At 39.3% G+C, this 25,474-nt stretch overlaps 1 protein-coding gene across 3 annotated transcripts in view; it reads right to left on the reverse strand.

Moving 5' to 3' along the window:
* The window catches only part of kcnn3 (potassium intermediate/small conductance calcium-activated channel, subfamily N, member 3), a 92,612-nt gene that overhangs the window by 4,307 nt on the left and 62,831 nt on the right, over positions 1-25,474 (reverse strand). For all 3 annotated transcript variants that reach the window (XM_032558698.1, XM_032558696.1, XM_032558697.1), the window contains 3 exons: positions 24,651-24,761; positions 10,591-10,718; positions 8,059-8,128 (listed from right to left, as the gene is read on the reverse strand). In XM_032558698.1, coding sequence (XP_032414589.1) covers positions 8,059-8,128; positions 10,591-10,718; positions 24,651-24,761 — 309 coding nt within the window. The remainder of the gene's footprint in view (positions 1-8,058; positions 8,129-10,590; positions 10,719-24,650; positions 24,762-25,474) is intronic.

Raw genomic sequence — 25,474 nt, forward strand, 5'->3', positions numbered from 1 at the left:
ACATTGTGAGTAGAGAGTTAGAAGACGAGAGATAGATAATAAAAGGAAGGCAGCACAGTGTCCCTGCCGTGCTTCTCCTGGTCTCTGTAACCATGGTAAAGACGTAAGTGGCCAATTGAGATGGAGTCATTGAGATGGCGTAATTGCAAAATATTTGGTGCTAAAGGCATTGCTTCTTAGAAAGACACATGCGCACACATTCTCAATCTTTGTCTTCCTCTTATTCAAGTCTGAATCTCACTCACTCTGCTCTGAGTTTCTCTCTCTTTCACAAACACACGCATACATGTTCGCTCACATTCTCAAACACCCACACAGTTAACAGAAAAAAACACAAGCACTCCCCTCCCTCTCATTTCCTCCTCACTCTCTCACTCAGTCATCCCTGTTTTAACACTTTGCTGTGGTTGCTAGGAGATGAAAAGACACAGAAACAGGCGGGTCAGCATGGAAACAGAGGAATGCCGTGGTATTTTCTCCGGGGACCAAAGGATGTCTACATGTGACGTATTACCCTGCTCAAGGCTTAGGCCGTTTCCAGCATCACAGTTTTGATAAGTTGCGGTTTAAAAACCAGTAAAATATTATAGCATCATGTTCATGAGGCTTGAACTTCTTTTATCGTTGTGAGCAGTCTGTCAACTGTATGTGATGCCTGAAGGGGGGGAGATCCCGAAGAACTGTTCCCTCGTTAAAGAAAGAGGATATTAGTAGCAAAAGAAGACATACAGTCAGAGATTGACTACCAGAGCAGAGCAGCTCTTCTCACTTCTCAGTATTTGAACAAGTCGTAGCTGGTTCTAAATTCAAGGTATCCCACAGTTTAAAAAATGTATTCCTGATGTTTCTCTGGTCTGCGATGCTACAAGCTGCCAGTCAGCTGTGCAGGGTGCCAGAAGAAGAGGAGTTCCCCTGAATTCCCTCTACAAGCTGGCAGCAAGAAAAACAATGATTGTTTTAAGGTAGCATTTTAAAAAAGAAAAAAAAAGCCTTTGATATAAGCTATGAGACTAACTGAACTAATCTGCTTACTAGTCAACCAGATGACCCATCTAATTAACTAGCTAGGTGCCGTTCTTCCAATAATGTAGATCAGCTGAAAAAGGGATAATTGTCTCTGCAATAGGCACAATTGCTTAGAATGACCAAACTACTTCCCCATGTGCACATGTGTTTACAGGTGATCTGTTCAAATCATCCTTTGGCTCATCAGCATTTCAGGTGACACTGACTTTAAACTTCATGTCAGTCAATGAAACTAAACCAGGCTTGTAACTATATTTCTAAAGGTCACACCAGGCATGTTGGACAGGAGCTTTTACAGTGAAGAATGGGAGCGACTTAATTAATATAACTACCAGAATAGAATCCTGTGTTGTTAATTATTGGTCTCTGTAACCGTTATGGATACTTTTCCATAACACACTGAGAGCTGCAAGAAAAACCTTTGCAATACCGGCTGACAATTACAAATATTAAAGCTGCAACCTCAGCAGCACCAATGGGGAGTGGTCCTGTGATACCACAGCACAGGTAATTTCCCTGTTCGTAGCCACGCTAGCTATTTAAACCTTTGGCAGAACCAAGCTGTTACACTGAGAGGTGTGGTGTGGAAGAAAAAACTCCTCAAAGTTGGCTGTAGCATAAACAAAGGTGGTTTATTAGGCCTCCTTTAGCACAGCATGGCTCACAGACAAGACAAAATGACATCTTCTCAAGCTTTCTTCCCCCCCTTTTGGCTCAGCCAACAGTCCTCTTATATACTGTTGTCCCCACCTTCTCAATTAACTGCCCAGCCAATCAAAGTCCGGCAAACATGGGCCTTTCTATAAAAGAGCTGGGTTTGAGGCGGGCCTCCTCTTTGGTAGGTTCCAAGATGGCCGCTACAAGGACACACCCAAAAGGTAACAAACATTTCACAAACAAAAGGATCACATACACATTCTAGAATTTAAATGTTACAGAAAAATATTATTGCTTCTTAACATTTACTCACTTCTTCCCCCTCTGGTTTACAAAACTCAGGTAAACGAGAAAGGTAGTCAGCAATAAGATTTTTCTTACCTGGACAATGCTGTATGGTGAACTGGTATGGCTGAAGGGCGAGGCACCAACGTAATATACGGGCATTCTGATGCTGCTTGGAATGCATCCACTTCAGAGGTCTGTGATCAGTTTGCAGAGTAAACTCCCTTCCTAGGAGATAATATTTTAAAGAGTCCAAAGCCCACTTTATTGCAAGTCCTTCCTTTTCTACTGTGGAGTACTTTTTCTCCCGGTCAAAAAGCTTTTTACTTAAGAAAAGGACAGGTTTCTCTTCACCAGCTTCTCCCTGAGCTAGCACTGCTCCAAGACCAACATTTGAAGCGTCCACTTGAACAATAAACGGCTTGGAAAAGTTAGGACTCTGTAAAACAGGAGCTTGACAAATCAGTTTCTTTAAAGATTGAAATGCATGTTCACAGTCCTCCTTCCACATAATTTTAGAAGTAGACTTTTTTGTCAACTCAGTCAGAGGGGCTGCCAAAGTTGAAAAATGGGGTATAAATCTTCTATACCACCCAACTAAGCCCAAAAATGATCTCACTTGCTTCTTTGTTTGAGGTCTGGGAATTGTTTGAATGGCTCTTATTTTTTCAAGTTGTGGCTTTATCTGTCCATGGCCAACAAGGTAGCCCAGATATTTTACTTCTTCTTGTGCCCATGCACACTTGTTCACATTCAGAGTGAGACCAGCATTCTGGATCCTTGCCATTACCACCTTTAGATGTTGTAGATGATTCTCCCAAGTTTCACTGTAGATCACAACATCATCCAGGTAGGCGGCAGCAAACGTGGAACAGTCACTAAGAATAATGTCCATCAACCTTTGAAAGGTAGCTGGTGCTCCATGAAGACCAAATGGTAGAACCGTGTAATGAAATAAACCCATTCCTGGAATCTGAAAGGCTGTGTATTCCTTACAGGATGGATCTAAAGGCACTTGCCAGTAACCCTTACATAAATCTAATGTTGTGATGTATTTGGCTTTCCCCAGTCTTTCCAGTAGCTCGTCAATGCGTGGCATGGGATAAGAATCAAAACAGGAAATGCTGTTTAACTTTCTTAAGTCAGAACAAAAACGTAGTTGATTTGAGTCTTTTTTAGGAACCAACACAATGGGATTTGACCACTCACTTCTTGATGGCTCTATAACTCCCATTTCCAGCATCATCTGGACCTCTTTTTTCAGTGGATCCATCATTCTTTCTGGAATCCGGTAAGGCTTAAGACGAACAGGTGTTGTATCTTTCAAAGTTATTTTGTGTGTTATAATTTCAGTCCGCCCAGGTACATCTGCAAACAGGGATGGAAAAGACTGTTTAATCTCACCCAGCTGTTGCCACTGATCAGGAGTCAGATGCTTAGGAGCCTTTTCAGATTTGGTCAATTCTCTGCATGGACTCATTTCAGCTTCCCCATCTTTCAACACAGCACTATCTTCTGGCTGAACATCTTGTACCATCAGGATCTGCTTCACATCCATTTCTGGAACATTTCTTTCATGATACTCCTTTAATAGATTTACATGAAGCAGTTGCTTTAACTTTTGTTTTTCTGGACAGATAATTTCATAAGTCACTGGTCCTGCTCTTCTAACCACAGTGTAGGGTCCTTGCCATTTAGCAAGCAACTTACTTGGCCCACTGGGCAAGAGTACTAAGACTTTCTGGCCCGTCTTCAGCTCTCTTTCACGGGCACGTCTGTCGTACCATACCTTTTGCTTATGTTGAGCCTTCTCCATATGATCTTTAACTTGTTCTCTGTACTTTTCCAGGTTGTCTCTCATCTGAAGTATGTAGGAGATGATGTTTGTTGGTGAAGCCGCTTCACTGGACCCTGATGCCACTCCAGCCACCCAGTTCTCCTTCAGCATATCCAAAGGGCCTCTAACCTGTCTTCCATAAAGCAACTCAAAAGGAGAAAAACCAGTTGAGGCTTGTGGTACTTCTCTGTAAGCAAACAAAAGGAAAGGCAACCATTTATCCCAGTTTTTGCCAGCATCATCAATAAACTTTCTCAACATTTGCTTTAATGTACCATTAAATCGTTCTACCAAACCATCAGTTTCTGGATGGTATGGAGTAGTACGAATACCTTTTACACCCAGTTGATCATAAAGAGTTTTCATCACTTGTGACATGAAATTGGTACCCTGATCTGTCAGAATCTCCTTTGGGATACCAACTCTGGAGAAAAGGTCCACTAAACACCGAACAATGTGTTTAACCTGCAGAGAACGTAATGGATAAACATCTGGATATCTGGTTGCATAATCACAGATGACTAATGCATATTTATAGCCATTACTGCTCTTAGGTAAAGGACCTATGATATCCATGGCGATTCTCTCGTAAGGAACACTCATTATAGGTAATGTCTGCAACTGGGCACGGTCTGAAACTTTAGTAGGGGCCACCAACTGACAGTCATGACATGTTTTGCAGTATTCAACTACATCTTTATATAATCCTGGCCAATAAAAACGTTGGGCAACACGATTATAAGTTTTTGCCTGTCCTAAGTGCCCTGACCATGGTATAGTGTGACCCAAATGCAGAATTACTGAACGGTATTCTTTTGGCACAACAAGTCTGGGTTCATCAATGTCTGCTAGATACAAAAGTTTATCCCTTATAATGAAAGGCTCTCCTGCTAAACTTTTAAACTCAGCAGCACTCTCTTTTCCACCATCTTTATGTGCTTTATTAAAGAGAGGTTTCAAAGATGGATCGTTTTCTTGTCTCTCTTTAAAGTTATTAGGAATTTTCCACTGGAAATCAATACATGGAGTTAATGGCAATGCAGGTTCAGGGTGTTTTGACCTGCTTTTGTTCCTATTTTTCTCCTGTCTACGCTGTCGTTTTGATTTCCTGATTTTATTTCCTACTTCATACAGATCATCATCTACATCTGGCAGAGGTTCTAAACCCTTTTTCATGGAACGTGTGGTGACAGCACAGGAATAAGCCACCGAGTTTTCTTGAACCAAACTGTCTAGGATTGGTAAATCTTCTCCTAGGATAACATCATATGCTAACTGATTCAAAACTCCAACAGTCAACATAAAAACATGTCCTTTAACATTAATAGTGACATCAGCAGTTGGATACTCTTTCTGACATCCATGAACACAAGTAATGTTTACCGGTTTGTTAAAGTTAGGCAGTACATTACTCAACAAAGATGATTTCACCAGAGTTTGTGAGCTACCTGTGTCTGCAAGAGCTTTTACAGCTTTGCCATTTATCACCACATCAACTACATGTTTATGTGGAATCACGTCATCAGAAAGTTCATAATTATGTTCTTTGGAAGGTACCACACATAACTCTACTGACTTACTTTTTCTTAATGGACATAAAGAAGCTTTGTGACCAGGCTGCTGACAATAGTAACAAATGAGACCATACTTTAGTCCAGACTGTGTATACTTCTTACCACCCCTCTTGTCCAAATTGTCAGCATTAGTTGCACCTGGAGGTTTTACCTCCATAGACCTTGGTCTCTCAGTCTCTCTTGACTTAAAAGGTTCTCTGTGAGCAGCCAGGTAACGTTCAGCCAGGTCTGCCGCTTCTTCTCCAGTCTTTGGATTGTTCTCCTTCACCCATGTGCGGACGTCTGGTTGAAGCACACGAAGATACTGCTCCAAAATGATTGTTTCCCCAATCTCTTCTTTACTCCGACTGTCAGGCCGCATCCATCGCCTGTAGAGTCCCTTTATCCGACCATAGGTTTCACGTACACTCTCTCCCACTGGAACACTGATGCTTCGAAACCGGAATCTGTAGGTCTCTTCTGTTACATTAAACTTAGACAACACAGCAGCTTTAATAGCGTCATAAGAGTCAGACTGGTCCTCATCCATTCCAGCATATGCCTCAAGGGCTTTTCCAGTCAATAATGTGACCACTCTAGCAGCCCAATCAGCTGGTTGCCATCCCCATGTTTTAGCAATGCGTTCAAAACGTATGAAAAAACTTTCAGGATCCTCACCCTCCTTAAAGTCAGGTATTCTCGGATCACCTCCACGGGTTGGTTCCACTCTTTGTGCTGGAGCTCCTTGTGCTATATGCCGCTGGGGCTGAGATGGAGAATGAGGTTCAGCTTGGTAATCAGAGGCTCCTTGGACTTCCTCTGTTGCAGACAGCTGAGACAGTGTCCTAGTCTCTCGCTTTGGGAAAGCTGCTTCTGTAGAAATGCCAGTCTCGATAGACAGCTCATGTTCAGCATAAACATCACTTCGCAGTTTTGGCATGTTACTGCGCAACTGTTTAATCTGATCAAACAGTATTGCTTCTGTACGTTTAGAACGTCGCATAAATTCTCTTATTTCATCAAAGATGTCAGATTCAGAATGTTCTTTACTCACAGCACCAACTGTAGTCTGCTTAGGCCGCACAACCGGTTCAAAAATGTCTTCACCAGCCATGGCTCCTTCAGGTAATGAATCCGGCTCTGCTGGTCCTCCGCTTTGTCCTTCTTCCATCTCAGAAAGGGGGCTTTTCTTTGTCCCACGAGTTCTTCCACGTCCTACTCCTCTCATTTAGCCTGTCGTCTTCCTTCATTCACAGGCGTAAACCATCCCACTTCTGACACCACTGTTACACTGAGAGGTGTGGTGTGGAAGAAAAAACTCCTCAAAGTTGGCTGTAGCATAAACAAAGGTGGTTTATTAGGCCTCCTTTAGCACAGCATGGCTCACAGACAAGACAAAATGACATCTTCTCAAGCTTTCTTCCCCCCCTTTTGGCTCAGCCAACAGTCCTCTTATATACTGTTGTCCCCACCTTCTCAATTAACTGCCCAGCCAATCAAAGTCCGGCAAACATGGGCCTTTCTATAAAAGAGCTGGGTTTGAGGCGGGCCTCCTCTTTGGTAGGTTCCAAGATGGCCGCTACAAGGACACACCCAAAAGGTAACAAACATTTCACAAACAAAAGGATCACATACACATTCTAGAATTTAAATGTTACAGAAAAAATATTATTGCTTCTAACACAAGCTTTCACACCAAACAGTGTAAAATTTAAGTGCATCAACGTCAAGATTCCAGCATGTATCAAAGAATATTGACACTTTGAAGCAAGAGATGTGGAGGAAATAGAAAACTGCTGATTTTCAAATGCAGCTTATTGTGGGCATTCCCCCCAAAATGGACCTTGTAAGCTGCACAGGCTCTGTGATTCTTCAATGCAATTTTGAGGAAACGATATTCCTGGCCAAAACTGCTGCTGTTTAGACTAATTTATGTTCTGGAGACGTTGCACTGGTCTTAATAAAACTACTAAACTGGTGCACATTATTTTATTGATTAGGGTTTGTATGCTTATAACAAGTGCCTGTGCTTGATTTACTAAATATTGATGTATTATGTAAATTAATAAAACGGTCAAAGCTGTTGAAGTAGAGATCACTAGTTCATTCCTCATACTAATCCAAGACATTTACCACATTTTATTTTGACATTAGCAAAGAAAAAAAAACTTTGGACAAATTCTCAGCATAAATACGACTTCCCTTCACATTTTCCCTTCACTTTCTCTCTGTTTCACTGTCTACTCTCTGGCTGCCAGCTTTATAGCAGAACTGACAGGTATAGTCTCAAATTACCCAGAATGCATGACAACTGGCCCCTCCCAATGTGACCCACCTTCCTTATTTTTTATTGGCTTTTGAGTCGGTTTTAATCAGCTCACAATACCCGATCTCATGCAGATTCAACTCTAAATTTTCCAATATGTTAGACTGACTGACAGATCAGACTTGTTCTCCGCTGTAGATTCATGTTTTTACGCTTTACATGCTAACAGATTTATGTGCCAACTAGCTATGCTGGATATTCCCAAGAAGTGTAGATTTTGCCCAGCTGGGAATCAGAGGCAAAATCCGGCAAAACAAATTGTTGTATATTGAAGTGACTGCAGGGGACTATAGTCATAAAAGAGTGTAATATTTTCCCACAAGGTTCCAGTACTGCCAGAGTGCTAAATGTCGTGTACAGTTTGTGCATCTCACCTTGGAGAGGTCCACTAGTGTGTTGGCCTGATCACTGAGTTTCCTCTGCTCCATTTTGACGCTGCGTAATCTGCAAACAGACGTGCACACAGATAAAGCTCACAAACAGAGGTGAAACCCAGTAAATACACAGTGGTCAGCCCACAGAGATAATCCCTCTGGATCCACACAACAGCTCTCTGAAGCATCGGTCACCTTGCTTGGATTGGATTCATTTTTACCTGCAGTGCCTCTCTGAAAAATTTGAATGTATAAACACAATGAGTGCAAGCTAAAAAAATGTTGTAGCTGTCTGCATGAGCTAACTGCATTCATAGGTCTGTGGCGATAAACAATAAATCAATTAATCGCACGATAAATTAAAACTATCGACCTCATTTTAATTATCGGATTTATCTTTCTTCCGACCTTTTTGTCTTTCTGTTGATGACACTGAATGAAAAAAGGCTCAACTCCGGTGCTCTCCACTGACCCTCCCTTCCTCATTTCCTTAGTGTAAAGCCCAGGGCACACTACACGATCTTAGAGCTGTCAGCTGATTGTCGGCCCATTTTCAAAACCTGAGAGACCACAAACTAGCAGACAGAAATCCTAGGTATAACGGTTCAATCGGGTTCGATCCTGCCATGTGGTGTCCAACAAAGGGCACAAAATAATTGCTACAAGTCCAGTTAACTAATTTTAAAACCAGGCATTAATCAATGCTTTACTACAATCTACCTGCAATGCATGTAGCTCTAGTGTCAGTCCTGACTGAATGAAAATCATTATAACCTGTTTATGTCACGTTAACAAAGAACAGCTGAAAAGTTACCGGGTTTATCAACTGCTGTAGCAATTTCGCTCCAACTCCTCCCCTTGTCATTTATATATTCTTTGCATGAAATGTTGAATAAACATTAATGTTGTTTCCACGTATCATCTCCAATGTCTGCTGGACTTCGGATGCGCTGTGTCAGCTGTTTGGGATTCCCCGACGTAATTTCCCTCAGAAAGTACAGAGGAGAATCCGGGCTTTCTGATTGGCTACCTGTCACATTCAACAGGTTGCTTTAAGCTCCCTGTTGGGGAAAAACCCTGATTTAGATCGGATGGGCCAAGATGATCTACCGTAACACACCACACACTACAGGATGATCGGTTACGAAATCGCAAGAGGTAATCTTAGAACGGCCAACGTTCTAAGATTGTCAAGGGGAAAATCGTGGCAAAAAAATCATGTAGTGTGAATTATTGCATCAGATAGTCGGATGTGCCCATTTTCTCTATTTAAATCTAATTATTACTGAAGGGCAACATAATATACAGACTTCATAATCTGCACTCTTTTGGTTGAATGCAGTATTTATTTCCACTTTGGCTTTATGTTGTTTAGTTTTAATTCAAGTGTGTTTTTTGTTAATGGAGACTGAGAATCCATTTTATTTTTGTTGTTAGTTGTTTTGTTTATCAATTCCAGTGTTAAGTGTTCTTTTGAAAATAACGTGTATCTATCTTTGGCAGGAAATTGCATGCATTATTATGTAATTTCCAATAAATCAGTGTAAAAAGGTCTTCAAACAATATTATTGTTTATCGCAATAATTTTTGAGATAATTAATTGCTCAGCAAAATTTGTTATTGTGACAAGCCTATGCAGACATAAAAGAGAGTAGGACTGAGGTTAATATGAAGGAAAGCTAATGGGAATAACGCCTTCAGGGAAATAAGCTGCAGGGGATGAAAATTAAATAAATCATCTTACCTCAGTCCAATTATAATCAGAACCTGTTTAACGCTCAAAACACAGCACAATAATTAGTGGTTCAATCTGTGTTTTCATCAAGTCCTGTGGCAGCCTCCATTATAATGCAGTGAAGAGTGATTTTATGAGACTGTTTCCCAGTTACACTGTCAGGTTCTAACCTGGAAAAATCACTTACTTTAATGTGTTCACCCAAATAAATTACCCTGGTTCATCACTCGTTGACTTCCTGTCCCCTTTTCCGGTCTTACATGTCAGGATTAACCCTTCTACGTTACAATTAAGAGTCTTATAGCTCTTGTCTCTGGCTTTTGATAGCAACTCACAATATTTTTAACCATTAGAGAATAAACGAGAGAGGAAGACAAAAAGAAACATGATTTGAATTAAATAAGAGAACAGAACCGGTTGTGCTGTATGTTCATGTTTCATCAGCCCCTACTGTTGAGATGATATAATGAACAGAGAGCCTCTAATGGTACACAACACACTGATTGTGTTTGCCTGGACTGAACTTGCCCTTTAGCAGATAATGAATAATTGTATGTTGGCGTGTGTGTGTGTGTGGGTGTGTGTGGGTGTGGGTGGGTGTGTGTGTGTGTGTGTGGGTGTGAGTGCGTGTGCAGAGATTAGTGCATTTCATCTGATTATCAGACTGGATTCAACCTGTGGGCGGATAGAAAGTACAGCTGATTTCAAATGCCTCATTGGCTTTGCAACCACAGTGGTGTGCATGGGTTTGTTTGCACCCGTGCATGGATGTAGGGGAGTACGAAGTGTGGTCTCACTGATGTATGGCCTGCAGGAACTTCCGCTGGTGTTTGCGGACCCTGGAGTGGTCGATCTTCTTCATCAGCTTGGTGTGCTTGTAGATGAGCCAAGTCTCTCTCAGCACATTAGCCGCTGCGTTCTTTATCTGTCTCCAGACAATAAACACACATATGTAGACATTTATTAGCAACAGGTAGCCCTTGGCAACTGGAGGAGGCAACAGGTTTATCTGCTCTTGTTCTTCTCCTCGTTTTCACTATCGTCTCTGTGCAAAGAAAAAAAAAAAGCACTAAGCCATCTTTTTGTTTTCTCAGAGGCTGCCCCCATTCTCTGGCAGGCTTGCCAATGCTTTTTATGTGCGCTTTCATAGTTCTGTCCTTAGGGAGATTGGCAATGAGAGCCAACAGGAGTCTTTCCTTCACACTCCTCTACTGGCTTCCAATGCCTACAGTACCTAGCAAAATTATTCATACCCCTTTAGGTTTTAACATGTTACAAACACAAACTTTAATTTGCTTTATTCATACTACAGATGATAGACCAACACAAATTGTGAAACAGAAGGAAGAGAAGAAATTAACTTAAAATTTTTCAAAAATAAAAATAGAAAAGTGTGGTATAAATTCAACTTGAGTCACTCTACTCTGCTGAACCACCTTTTGCACCAATTACAGCTGTAATTCTTTTGGAGTATATCTGTACCAATTTTCGACATATCAAATCTGAAATGTTTTCCTACTCTTCTTTTGAAAGTATCTCAAGCTTAGTTTGGGTTGAGAGTCTATTTAGCACTTTGATGAGGCAATTTGAAATTTATTGCAGCCCTGGCTGCATGTTTAAGGTTGTTGTCCTGGTGGAAGGTGAACCACCGCTACTATGAATATATTTACATTTTCTGTAACTTTGAATATTTATTCTTTATCTCTTGTTTTCTTTGCCACTGTTTCAGTTGCTTGACTGCTTCATGACATAAGTTTAATTATAGCTACAACAATAGTACCCATAAAAAACTCTTGAGTATAAAGTTCTTGGAACACATTAGCTTATAGATAATGTGTCTGTGAGGTATTTGTTGACTCACATTGGCATAGAAATAGATCTTCCATAAAGTTAACATAGTGCAAAGTAGAACAACATGTTGGACTTTGGCTAAATATGTTCAACCCAAGCTGGAGTAAAACATTTTCTTAATCAAAGTTTGGTGTCTAACAGAACCATCATTACAATCTCAGTTCAGATGTTTAAATACATCCAACATGATTCCTTTTCAGGATTTCCCTGTATTTATCTCCATCCATCTTCTTGCCAACTCAGAAAAGCTTCCCTGTTCTCCTGACACTATTTCCTTTAAATATTGTTTTACAAGGCAACACTATTTACTACTTAGGGTGTTTCAGAGAGAAGTCTGTTGTACCGGAAATAATTTGGCTGTTAACGGTTCTATTTGTAAAAAAATAAAATATATAATTGTCAACCCACTTCATTCATTTCAAAGAAAATGCATTGACATTTGTACTATTAAGATAACACAGGGTGTAAAAAGCCAATGAATGTGTGTATCACATTTAATTAAAAAAAAAAAGACTAAATTATGCTAGCTGGGTAAAAAAAAAAAATCACCTCAGTATCATTGGTGTTTATTTAAACCAGGGATCTTCCTTTTAATTATGACAACAACCGTAGAAAACAATCACAGCTGAAGTGGCCGCCCTTAAAGTAGCTGTCAAAGACATTCCTCATCTGAGGAGAAGAAGAACATTGGTCTGATATAATGATACTGTTGCATGGAAGGCTAATGAAAGAAAGCAATTTTTCTCAGTTTTTCAAGATTTGGTAAAACGGAGATTCAAAATGTCAGAGTCTGCCTAAGGCTTGCCCTACGATCAATAATATTTAACATGAATATCTGATTCATCTGTCGCTATAGGTTGCTACATAATTACAAGACAAGGGTCTGACATGCAGTGGATAAAAAAAAGGGAGAGGGAGAATACAATAGTGAGGAGACGACACAAAGGAAATGTAAGCATGTAAATTGAATGAGAGACTTCAAAGAGATGGAGAAGACTGAACAAAGAACAATTATACCCCCGTCTGAAGAGAACAAAAGACCCCGGCAGCCTGGCTAATCAGCACCCATCCGCTGTAAGGAGAGCCCCTTGCAGACACCCACTACATGTTCACATAGAGTCGGCTGCAGATGAGGAGGGTGGAAGGTCATCGCCCTGGGAAAGTGTTTACACTGACCCAGAGGAAGTCAAGCCAAGACACACAAAGTCCAACATAACTGATGTTGTTCGAGTGTCAGAACATTTCCAGTTCAAAATTCACTTTTTGAGTCCAAATCATTTATGAAGTTGAGTTTTATTATCTGTGGGTTTCACAACTTGCAAAACAACTAAATGCTGCTTTTTAAAATTAATTAATTATTTTTTTTTACAAACTTAGATTAACACTGTTTAAATGGCAGTAAGATTTTACAGTCCTGGACTGTCAGCTGCATGGTGGCTCGGTTTGGAGCCACCATGTCCTGCCTTGCAACAAAAAGGTCCTGAGTTTCAGTCCAAGCTTGGGGACTTGCTGCTTGAAGTTTGCACGTTTTCCCTGTGCATACATGAGTTTTCTCGAGGTACTCTGTCTTCCTCCCTTACTCCAATAACATGATTGTTAGATTAATTGGTCTTTCTAAATTGTCCTTAGGTGTGAGTGTGTGTGTGTGTGTGCATGGTTATTTGTCCTGCGTGTCCCTGTGATGGACTGGGAATCTGTCCAGGATGTACTCCACCTTTGCCCAATGACCACTTGAGATAAGCATCGGCTCCCCTGTGACTGTCCATGGATAAGTGGTCATACACTTGATGGACTGTATCATCCCCATTCAATACAGTGTTAAAAGAACAGGCTGAGATCTCAGATTCCTCTTTTATTGTGAAAATTTCCCAAAATATCAAACATGGCTTTGGTGGCAATCTATATAAGACCCAGAGTACGAATCTCAGGTCCACTTTAAAACCTAAAACCTATCTAGAACAGAAGTAAACAACCTTTGCCTCCAGAGTGGCTCTTCAAAAAACTTTTTCCAAAATCAATAAAGAACTGTGCAATGTATTTAAATATAACAGTAACAAAGACAACTTTTGCAGTTCGACAATTTGTTTGAATAGAATATCTGCGTAGATCAGGGGTGTCCAAACTTTTTGCAAAGAGGGCCAGATTTGATCAAGTGAAGATGCCCGGGGGCCAATAGTTTGTTCGGACATTTTTTAACTACAAAAGTTTCATGCAAATACACTCTGTTATAAAACTATTTTCATTGTCACAATTATCTTTATCTTTCAAATGACAAAAAAACCAAATATAAGCCACTCAGGCAGATGAGAACAACTCTAAAAACACAAATTCTGCAATTCTTTCATATCTGGAGAGTCAGATAACATTGAACAAACTGTATGAAATACCTTAAATTTACATGAGTTTAAAAATATCTTTGCCTCAAGAACATTTTAAACAGGAGTTATAAGTAATGCAAAGTTGTCTGTTATTATTAAATCTTAAAACAAGTTAATTTTGCTCTTGTCATTTACAATATCTTTCAGAAAGTAATAGTTTGTGTCACATCTACAGGTTCATAACATCAACAGTAATAACCAAATCTTACTCAAGAGTTTAATAAAAATAAGTGCCATAAATCCAAGTGCATAAATGTTCTTTTGGCTCTTCACTGTTGATAGTGACAGATGTTATCGTTCAAAATACTCAATTTCATGTCCTCAACTCTCCGTGCCACACTGTTACGTGCCAGGCAAACATTCGCAAATTCTTGCTTCTTCTCAGGGCAAATGTTCTCCACCATTTTCATAACACAGTCTTTGATAAATGTACCTCCAGTAAAAGGTTTGCCATATTTAGCTATTAACATGGCCACTTCGTAGCTTGCTTTGGTGGTATTTTCTTTTGACTCAGGCCTGCGTGAAGAATTGCTGTTGTGATGCCAGTGCAGCTTGGAGCTGCTTCACTTTTTCAGCACGGTCACTCCCTGTTAGCTTGTTGTATGCGTTAGCATGTTTAGTCTGGTAGTGTCTCTTTACGTTGAAATCCTTAAACAAGGCAACCATCTCACAAATTAGACAAGCACAATTGCCTTGATTTTCAGTGAAGAAGTATTGTAATTCCCATCTCTCTTGAAAGCGGCGGCCCTCACTGTTAACTTGTTTTCTTTGCAGTGGCCATGGCAGAAATGAGTGGAGAGGGGTTCGCTGCACGAAGGCAGACTGATAGTATTAAAGTGGTACTGCCACTTTGGTGAAAGGAGGAATTACAGTTTCAAGTTTTATGATTTATTTATTCTGTTTGACAGTGCAGGCGGGCCATAAATAATACATTATAAGACTGAAGCTGCGGGCCGTATGAAATCTGACCGCGGGCCATGATTGGCCCCCGGGCCGGACTTTGGACATGCCTGGCGTAGATCGTCCAGTACAAAGGGGAGAAAGAAGAATTATAAACCAGAAATTGCAATGATATTTATGAAAAAGATAACTTTCTCAAATCACATTTGAATGCAGCAGATTTATATCTAAATCTTTAGCCAGGTCACTAAACAGCACAATTAGCACTGCTTTCATCTGTAAACCTTTTGGCAGTTGGATATGTCAAGTCATATTCATAAACTGATCAATCAGGGCAGCAGGATTACATTATGATGAATCATGACATGCCCCTCGTGCAAATAACATTGACTGATTGCCGCAGACTGTTTGTAGTTTCCAGATTTCCTGCAACCACAATTACTGTCCACCCCCACCACTGCAGTCTTCATTTTCTCTCTCCTGGGGGAAATGAATGTGGGCAAAGATGGCAGCTCCATTTGCAAGAATAAAAGACTCGACGTGAACCGCTAAGAACACTCTGCAAGAAACCAAACGATGGCAGCGACAGCCGTTCCTTCACCATATGGACCGTATTTGGGAAACCGTGTTGGGGCCATATGGTCATATTGGGTCAAAGATGCATTCTGGCTGCCCCCCTACGTGGTTCACCTTATGGCAGGTACATGTGAAATCTGTTGATTCAAAGGGTTTCCCACACTGCAGCATGCTAGGATGACATATTATTGCATGTAATCAGTATAAATAGAAATACTGAAAAGATGTCATTATATACTGTAGTATAATTAAAAATTTTATATGAAGAACAAAAAGTGCCAACATTAATGACAGGAATTGTATTTGCTGTTCTTTCTTGTTATGTGTTAAGGCATCATTTGTATTGAATACAACTGATAATATATTTAGTTATAATAATTTAAATAATGTATCAAATACACAATACAAATAATTTAAATTGCATGTAATTATTTGAGTATTTATATAATAATTTAACATTCTTTGCACTAAATTCTAACATGAAATAACGTAAATTATTAGTATTGCTTACAAAGAGACCCTTTTCTCACTAAACATTTAAATTATGAAGTTATTATGCATGTTATTTATTTATTTAGTGTATGTATATACAATTTACTTAAAGACATCTTGATGAGGAAAATTGTAGACTGTTATTTATTTATAATAATAATAATAATTAACTTATGTTGGAATGAAATTAAACTATATTTGTTTTAAATATAGTTTCTATTTAAATAAAAACAGTATAAATAAGAAATATGTGTCAACCTTAAAACATTAAAAACGTCACTCTTAACCTCTAAAGACCCTCAAATGCAAGTAAATAGATAAACAGTGCAACTACCATGGAAACCCCCCATCCTTGTGCCACAGTAACACGTGGCTTTACCTGCTGTGACCTTCCCCTCAAAGACATGGTGACAAAGGGAAGAGACAGCTCTCACAGACCTTTAGGTAACCTAATCAGATTATATCTTCACAAACTCAAAAGACAAAAACATCCCAATACATGAGATAAAAAGCAGAATGATTCACTAATTTCACTAAAATGTGAATGCTATAATACATTCGCGCAGTGCTTCTATAAAAATGAAAGTAAAAATTTGAGGAAACCTTATTGGGGCAAAGCATAATGCACCCATGGTGTGTCACCAGGCGTCTGTTTCACCAGTGATCCATCTGGTTTAAATGGGAATTAAAAGGCTTTTGAAAAGAAAGTTATTTTTACAGTGCAGAGTGGAAGCTAGCTTTGGAAAAGTCTTCAGAGGTTAGATTGCTCCCATTTGGCCCGTGGTGTAAACATTGGAAGGCAAATGCAGCACCTCCTCTCTGGCCAAGGCCCAGAGTGCTCTGTGACAAAAAACTCAGAGAGGGGCGAAGCTCTGAACACACCACAGGGAAATGCAAAAGTGCTCTGAATTTTCAGAATTCCCATTTTTCACAATTAATTACATAACTTCATCAAAATATTTGACTTTTGCGCTTGTATGTAAATATTACATACTTCTGTATGTTTCAGTTTACAGTGGACTTCAATAACCCACATGTGATCAAAGTTTTGCAAACAGCATGATTTTAAATACACTATATGTATATACCCTAAATGATATTTGTTTTTTCAAGTTGTACCATGATCACTCACTACTAGTAGCCATTAGCATATTTCCAAAGTATAGCACTAGATGGATATTTGAGCATTCAGCTAAGTTTATTTAACATGGTTGGATTCCTGACATGGTCTTGACTGCAGGTTGAGATGTTAAGAATACCTTTAACAAGGTTTATATTAACCTGCTTTATCCACTACCATGTACTGGAAAACACAATGAAGCCAGTTTTACAACAACAAGGAAGGATAGGGTGCTGACCAAAAAGAAGCTTCTGTACCAAAACCATTAACCTAAAAGCTTGAAACTTCGTAAAAAAAGACTAAATTTAATTTATTCTCGAAAAGTGTAATGTTAACACCGAAGAAAACCATTAGGAGAGAATAAGGGATGCTTTCAGACATAAGAACATTGTACTAAATATCAAGCATGGTGGTGGCAGCAGTATGCTGAGCGGCTGCGTCGCTAAAAGCTGACAAAATGGACGGGATAACTGAGGACTGCCTTCAAGTTCTTCATGCACTCAAAGTTCCAACCTCAACTGGATTGAAAATTGAAAGACTTTGTTGAAATTTTGTCTAAATGTCAGAAAACCAACCAATTTAAATTGGTTTCATATTTGCCGTCATAAGCTACGTTCAAATATCCAGCATGCCTGTTGTGGAGGTGCAACTTACCAATTATTAGTAGGAGTGTATGCTATTACTGTACTTCAGATGTAAATTGAATTATTTTGTGCATCTAGTACATGTTTTTTACATTTGCAGAACTAGGAGGCGAAAGATATCTGGGTTTCCAAACGTCTGGATTTTCGTTTTTTCTTTTAATTTATTAGATTTGGAAAACTTTTGAAGTCCAAGTTAAAGATTTAATCTGCAGTTAGAGTTGAAGTTCAAGCAGCAGAAGCATTTAGTTTATTATATTTAGTTTATTATACTGATTGCAGTGCAATCAAATGATTGCATTGCAATCAGTATTCACAGATTTTCCTGTGTAACGTAATTCCAAATTATTTGCAAAAAAATAGTTTATTGGTGTGGGGTTTTTTTGTACAACAATGTCTAAAATATCTGAAATACCAAGGCAAAATGCTACTTGACATGCTATTGGCTGGCATTTGCAAATCTGTCAATCTATTCACATATTTTGAGGGTGGTTGTGGCACCTAATCCCCAAGAATAATAGGGTCCACTGTATATTTAAAGGTTTCACTGGAACTGTAAGTAGTCAGTTAGTTTTATCTAAAACATTTTTGTTTTGTCAAAAGGAAAAATCACAATTTGCCTACTCTGCAAAATCTGCAGAGAGTACGTCCACCTTTTTTAACGTTCAGATTAATTCTCAAGACAGTCCTAGGAATAAAAAAAAGCTGTTAAACTTAAAGACATAAATCTACCTCAAGATGAGAGCTATACTTTTATGTGCACCTTGAATGTGCCACATGAAAAAAGCTGAACTCTTCAAACATGAGCACTTCTCACCTCACAGACAGCAGGGCTGCATTAACTGTTGTTTAATTAACATTATTTTAATCCCATCAAAAGGACAGCCTTTGCTTCACTGAGTGCTGAATGCAAATTAACGCTGTGCACTGAACTGATAAGGTTATTATATCTTTCCTTCATTGTCAGCAACACACCGAAAAAGATGTTCAGATTTCACCATCGCTTCTTGATGCCTGGGTCTAAAAATCTGATCTACAGATAAAAGAGCAGAACTCAAATCATTTTGAAGAGCCACGTCAGGTGAGATCAACAAACACACGTTTCATCTAAAAAGAACAAGTTTGTAAAGCAGATGTCTAAGAAAAAGTTGCCTTCCTGCCAAAGGTGACTGGCTAGAGACTATTTTAGGCTGCGGTACAGAGCCACACCCAGGACTCATTACACAGCGACCCCTCGTTCAGATCAGCTGAGCTCTTCCCTCTTTGGCATTTAACTGACATTCTTGTTAATCCTTCAAAGGGAACGAGACTTTCACTGAGGTAGAAAGTCAGTGTGTGCGACATTCAGCCATTTTTGTGTGTCGGCACATGTACAATTATGGCAGGTTGTAGAATCTATTGTTACATTATTCATTACAAAGCTCTGGCTGATTGTGTTCTTTGCGATAATATGACAGAGAATAGCTCCCGTTGTGTAAATCCACCAGGATGCAACAGCTTTGTTCGCTGGTCTGTAAGCGGTAAAGGGCAGGAGATAATTACAGGTGCGTATGTAGTTGAACCTTTGACGGAAATATCAAGAAGGAGCACGATGCCTGCATGACATCTCCCTTACTCAATTGGTAGCTTCACAAATATTGAGATGAGCTACAGCAAGAATATTACCTTTATAATCAACAGCACCATAGTGCCTGAGGGACCAGTATAAATCAATTACCTTGAGAACTTTGGGATTTTGGGTAATTTCTTTTGTCTTAATGTTGGAAGCTCATCACAAGGTCCACCACAATGTGTGTGAAACTGCCAAGAGAAAGTTTTGATTCAATATAATAAACTAAATGCTTCTGCTGCTTGAACTTCAACTCTAACTGCAGATTAAATCTTAAACTTGGACTTCAAAAGTTTTCCAAATCTAATAAAAAATTTTAAAAAATCCAGAAGTTTGGCTGGAAACCCAGATATCTTTCGCTTCCTAGTTCTGGGGGATCCCAAGGCATTACTGCGTCACAAGGATCCATGGGTCGTATAACTTCAGCTAACTTCCTGTCTGCCAGCATGGAGGCCATACAGAACAGAGTGATAACCAGACGCTGCTACAGGAGCAGTCCGCAATGAGATTGTTGAACACTGAGGCAATCAGAGACAAAGACATGAGATAAAACATTTAATTAATTACGCGCCCTTATCACAAATGGAGGAGTAAATGAAGGAATTATCGAGACGAAATGGTTTTGCTGATGTAAAATAGCCAAGGATAGTTTGTGTTTGTGTTATGCAACACAAACTATCCTTTGTCAAACCTTTGTGAAACCTCATTTCACCACATTTTATTTAAGGTTAATATCTGTCACAGTTACAGTCATATTTCCTGGAGGATTGAGGGTTTATGGTTTGTCGAACTGTCTTCTACCAGTACTGTTACAGAAGTGAGTGAATATTAAGTTTTTCTTTTGCAAATAATGACTTAGCACATTCACATAGAGTATTTGTCCTAGGAAGAATGTGTCTGGAGCTACCTATCACTGTTGAAAAGAAGAATGCCTTTCTGTATATTTGAAAGGTAAATTTTTACTGAAATTAATAAACTTGTTTCTGGCTTTTACATTGCTACAACAGTTTGCAATAAGCAAACTGAGCTATCATCTTGTTGATATTAATCTGTGTGCTTAAGAAGATTTAGCAGACAGAATGTGAATATATCTAATTACAGTCTTAAACTGAACATTAAAACATTTTGGCATTCAGGGCACAGCAACCGTTGTAACAACATGGCATTGTCCAGACAGTTTGGTCTTCTTTCAGAAGAGCAGTATGAAAGTGAACCAAGCCAAATGAAGACATGAAATCTTTCACTATTCCCCACAAAACAAGCTCAAACTCCTGGACTGGTTACTCCTCTCCTGTATTATGTCTTGGTCAACCTGTTGAGCTGGGAGACACCCTGATTTTAAATAGCACAAAAAGAACAAAAGCTTTCAGCTTAAGTGAGATAAACAGAGGGTCCACAACAATATGGAAAATCAGTTTCTGAAGATAACACAACACATCAATCAAAGACAGTACAAGCTACACAAGATTTACTGTCTCTCCTTTCAAACAAAATGACTTCTGTTTCTGTGTCATCAGTCAGAACCATGAACTCAGTCAAGTGTTTCCAAGATTAATAGTGGCTAAATAGGAGTCCTTATTTGCTTTTGAATAATCAGTGACATTTTAAGATGAAAGTGTAGTGTCTCATCACACAGAGAAATATTGTTGTCCTTGGAGAACATTCAAAGCATAAAGTTTTACACTGGGAAAGATCAAATAAGGAAAGGCCCAGATTGTTGCACAATAAGGAGATTGTTGACACCTGGAGTTGAAAAGGACCACATGTGAAAAGTGAAAAGGTCTTAAGATTTATCTTAAGATTTTAAGCTGGTCTCACAGAGGTAAGGTCTATGTGCTGGGGAATGCCAAATATGGTATTGGATATGTGTTGCGTAGAACCCTTTAAAAGGACTATGGGCTGTGTCTAGAGATCAAATGCGATTTTTTTTATTTTTTTATATTTGGGCCAAGTTTTCCTCATGATTTGGTTTCTCTGACTTGGGCTGTAGTTTGAAATGAAATCTTTTATTCCTGAAGCATCACCACATAAGCAACTTGAAGATGACCATGGAAAATACACCACAAAAGTTGAACTCTTTATCTGATTGGGGCCTGCTTTTAGGTTGAGTCCTTTGACTTGGCAGATTTAAAACAATGATTTGATCACACCTCTAAGTTTCACAGTCACTTTGACAAACTGCAGCCTCCAGCCATATAGTAAATATAGTAAACCTAAAATAATAAGACCTATTATAACTAAATACCACAGCTCAATAAAGCGAATACAAGCATGACTCAGAAATAAGTATTCTGTCTGTCGTCTCAAACTAAAATGCAACTAACATGACTGTGTTGATATTATTGCAAAAACACTTAATTTCTGTTTTCCAACAACCATACACACAAAAAAGCAAAAAACAAATGAAGTTTTTATGGAGGCATACATTCTGCTAGGGCGAGTAAAAAGACCAACAAGTAACACAAGGAGCTTTACATAGAAGGGGATATGTTTGATTTTCTCTTTACAGTTTAATACCTTTAACTGTATAAACATTGACAGGCAGATGGTTCAGCCAATCACCTGACAAATATTGCCAAAAAACTGCCCTATTTCAAACAGTCTGCAGCCAGATGGTTCTGCACAACAAACCATCTGGCCAAGCAGATTTAAAGACAATTCCAACATACTGGTTTTTCCTCTTTAACTCCAATAAGTGCAGCTGAGTCTAATGCTTGCTAAAAACTTCAGCAATTTGAATTACATCTAAACCAAAGAGTGAGAAAATCATGGATAGTTTCAGAGTTACTGAGGACCAGCTTAAGATCTTAAGATCAAACATTAGTGGGCAAAACTCAAGATTGAGATATCTCCTACAAGTTTTGGATTAAAGAATAGAAAGACACAAAAAAGTAAAGAATAAGCATTTACGTTTTCACAATGACGCAATTGTTGTAGTTTCTTTCACATGGATTTTGTCAATATGATCTTTAAGGGTTTTTTCATTGCGTTACACCTTGTAAATTCGTAAAATTCTGATCTTTGCATTGCTATGAAACGTTCAACATAATTTTAGTTATTTGAGTTCAGGACCCTTGACTTTATTAACATCTATGCTCGACTCATAGATCCCAGTTATGTGGCTTAGGAAACTAGTACCTGCTAAGCTCAAATCAACTGGGCTCCACTCAAGTCTACACAGTTTGGTCATTTTCCATTACAAGCGAGTACCACCTTACAGTAGGCGGGGACATCATGGTAAGGCGGCTAAAAAGGCGGTCGCAAAATTTGTATGTGACAACACAAGACAATAGAGGACTTTTTCTGGTTTAGGATTACTTTGTCTAGCTCCTCTTTATTTTTTTCATCAGCCACCAACACAAAAATGTCTGCAGTATTGCCATTTTCCTTAAAGCTTGCAAAGCACTCAGTTATTGTTGCAAGTTATTGAAATATTAAATATTGTAACAGAGTGACTCTCAGGACTCAACCAGTGTTGGCACCCCTAGAATGGCATTGACTGGTACTCTCCTGAACTTGCATTTTCAGCTTGAGATACTTAATAAGGAACTCATAAATTGTTTCAGAATCTATCGGAGAATCCTTAAAGCTGAACTGAAAGCCGAGTCAGTACTAGTCAAGCTTTGTCCACAGAAAATAAGCGACAAGGCAGCAAAATCCCACGAAATCCTTTGGAATGACCTCAGAAAGCCCAGAGAAATGTTGATCACTTTGTAAGGTTACAAGTACGTCTTCATGGTAACTGTAAAGAAATGGAGAATGACTCAGGACTTTTGTATATGTAAACATTGACAGAAAACCAATCATGTGCATCATAATTAAATGTCAAATGTCTTGTGAAAACAGATTTGGACGAACTGAAGAGAGACGGCAGGAGGGCGAGGTGAAAGTCAATAGCTCTAAAGCCTGTTTGTTTCTTTGTTGATATTTTATCCATGCTCAAATTATTGATCACTCAACCCCGTTCAGACACCCAGATAAGCCTGCTGCCATAATGTACCCTACATATTTGATATGGGAGCTATTTTTAAAACTTGGGTCTTTCAGCTGTATGAAAAATTGAAAAGGACTGAAGGAGGGAGGGAGTGAGAGATGAAGGGAAGGAGGTGTGGAGGGGGCAAGAAAAGGAGAGGGTGTAGGGTGGCAGAAAGAGAAAGAGGGAGAGAAAGGGATTTACTGTAAGAGAGACAAATGTCAAAGGAAAGGGGAGGTGGAGGGATGGCCATGTAGGAGGAAAAGGAATGGTGATGGAAAGAAAGAGGGAGGCAGTAACAGAGGGAGCAGAACAGGCTGAGCTGGATAGATGACCTTTTATCGCTCAAATAACACGGTTCTCTGTCACAACAATGCAGGTTGATGGTGTGATGTGGTAGTTTAGGAAGGTGAAAGATGCAACAGTTTTGCCAGATATTAAAATTCAGTGAAATCCTGCAATACTAAACCCACAGGAAAACAGAAATGTGTGCCTTTCTTATACAAGCACGAACTGGGTTTTTATGAAATGAACTACAAAGTAGTGCAAACATTCTAAGTGGAAAGAAAATGAAAAATGGGTTTCAGTAATTGGTACACAACTAATGGACGGGACTTCATGTTGCTGTTTGTTCTCTGAGGTTCTCTAACAAACCTCTGAGGTTATCACAGCTGGATTTATGCTAAGATCCAATTAACCACAGGTGAACTTTACTTGCCTATTTACCCCTTAATCCCTGTATTTTGTGTACAATGGTGCATTAAAAGTGTTTGTGTTTTTCTGTCAAGATTATAAACTGAACATCGATTGTTAAATTAGGCATTTAGAATACTGTTATTTAGTAAAATAAAGCATAGTTAGGCATAGCTCCAACCACTAGATGGAGTCAGTCCTTTCAATACGATCTTTGAAATGTGTTGAATATGCATCAATAGGCATAAGTGGAAAACAAGTGACCTTGCCTGTGAGGTGACAACACTGGATCAGTTATGAATGGTGGATTTGGAAGATAATTGTTTACACTGGGGATTATTTAGGATTCAAAAGTAAATAGAGTTAACCAGATATGCAAAGATGAGTGTTTCATTTGCAAAAAAAAAAAAAAGAAAGCTAACTATGAGTCATGGTTCATTCATAGCACCATTATGCACTCTTTTAGTTGGTCTACCATCAAAAACGCAGATAAAATACAATAAGATCTTTTTTTTTATAGTACAGAAACATCTGAAAAAGTTACAGGGCTTGAATACTTTTGCAAGGTATTGTTTGTGTTCTCTGCAACAACCCATTGCCAAGTAAAACCAGGCATATACACACCCTCTTGGTGAGCTGTGTATCCATCATGAAGTTGTGCACGTGTTTCTCAGCCTTGGTCAGCTCCAGCTTCCTGGCTACCACAGCAACCACCAGAGCTGTGCATCCCGCACCCTGAGAGAGACAGAGGGAGAGAGAGAAGAGAGGCGGAGAAAACAAACACTCAGTCAGGATACAGACGCATTAATATGGGAGATTTCTGGATGGGGAGCTACCCCAGACAATTGAAGGTTTGCAAGGGCAAATATGAGGAGCTGAATGACAGAAGGAGAAGTGAATAGGGGGAGAGGAGAGGATTAGGAATAACAGCTCTGCTCCAAATCCACATTTCTTCACGGTGAGAAGCAAGCCAAATCTATTTTCACTTCCACTCCATCTGGTGTAAGATGCTTTCTATATATTCCCTACATATGCAGCTGAAAAATATACCTCCTTTTGGACAAAAAACTCAAAAAAATCAAGAATCGACACCACCTACTTTCATTTAATTATATGCTGTCAATTTGAATTACATGGTGTCAGTCTTCTCCTCTCACCGGAGTCTTGGAGGCCTTCAGGACGTGTGAAAGTGTAAAACACAAACCAGTTTGTCTGTATTCCAGCTCAACCCACGTGGGACACACGACAAAATTCATTTGGGAGAGAGTGACAGCAGCCTCTCAACCAGAAAGACATGCTTGAGAGGAAAAGAGGAGAAGGAACACAGAGGAAAGGCAGACTTAATTAACTTTCAGATTAGAAGCTGTTTTGAATGGGGCTGCTGAGTGCTCACAGGTTCCTCTGAAGGCGGCACACACACCGAGAGGAAAGAAAGGGAGAAAGGAAGA

The sequence above is a fragment of the Xiphophorus hellerii genome, chromosome 3 (genome assembly GCF_003331165.1).
Source record: "Xiphophorus hellerii strain 12219 chromosome 3, Xiphophorus_hellerii-4.1, whole genome shotgun sequence".
Classification (NCBI taxonomy): Eukaryota; Metazoa; Chordata; class Actinopteri; order Cyprinodontiformes; family Poeciliidae; genus Xiphophorus; species Xiphophorus hellerii.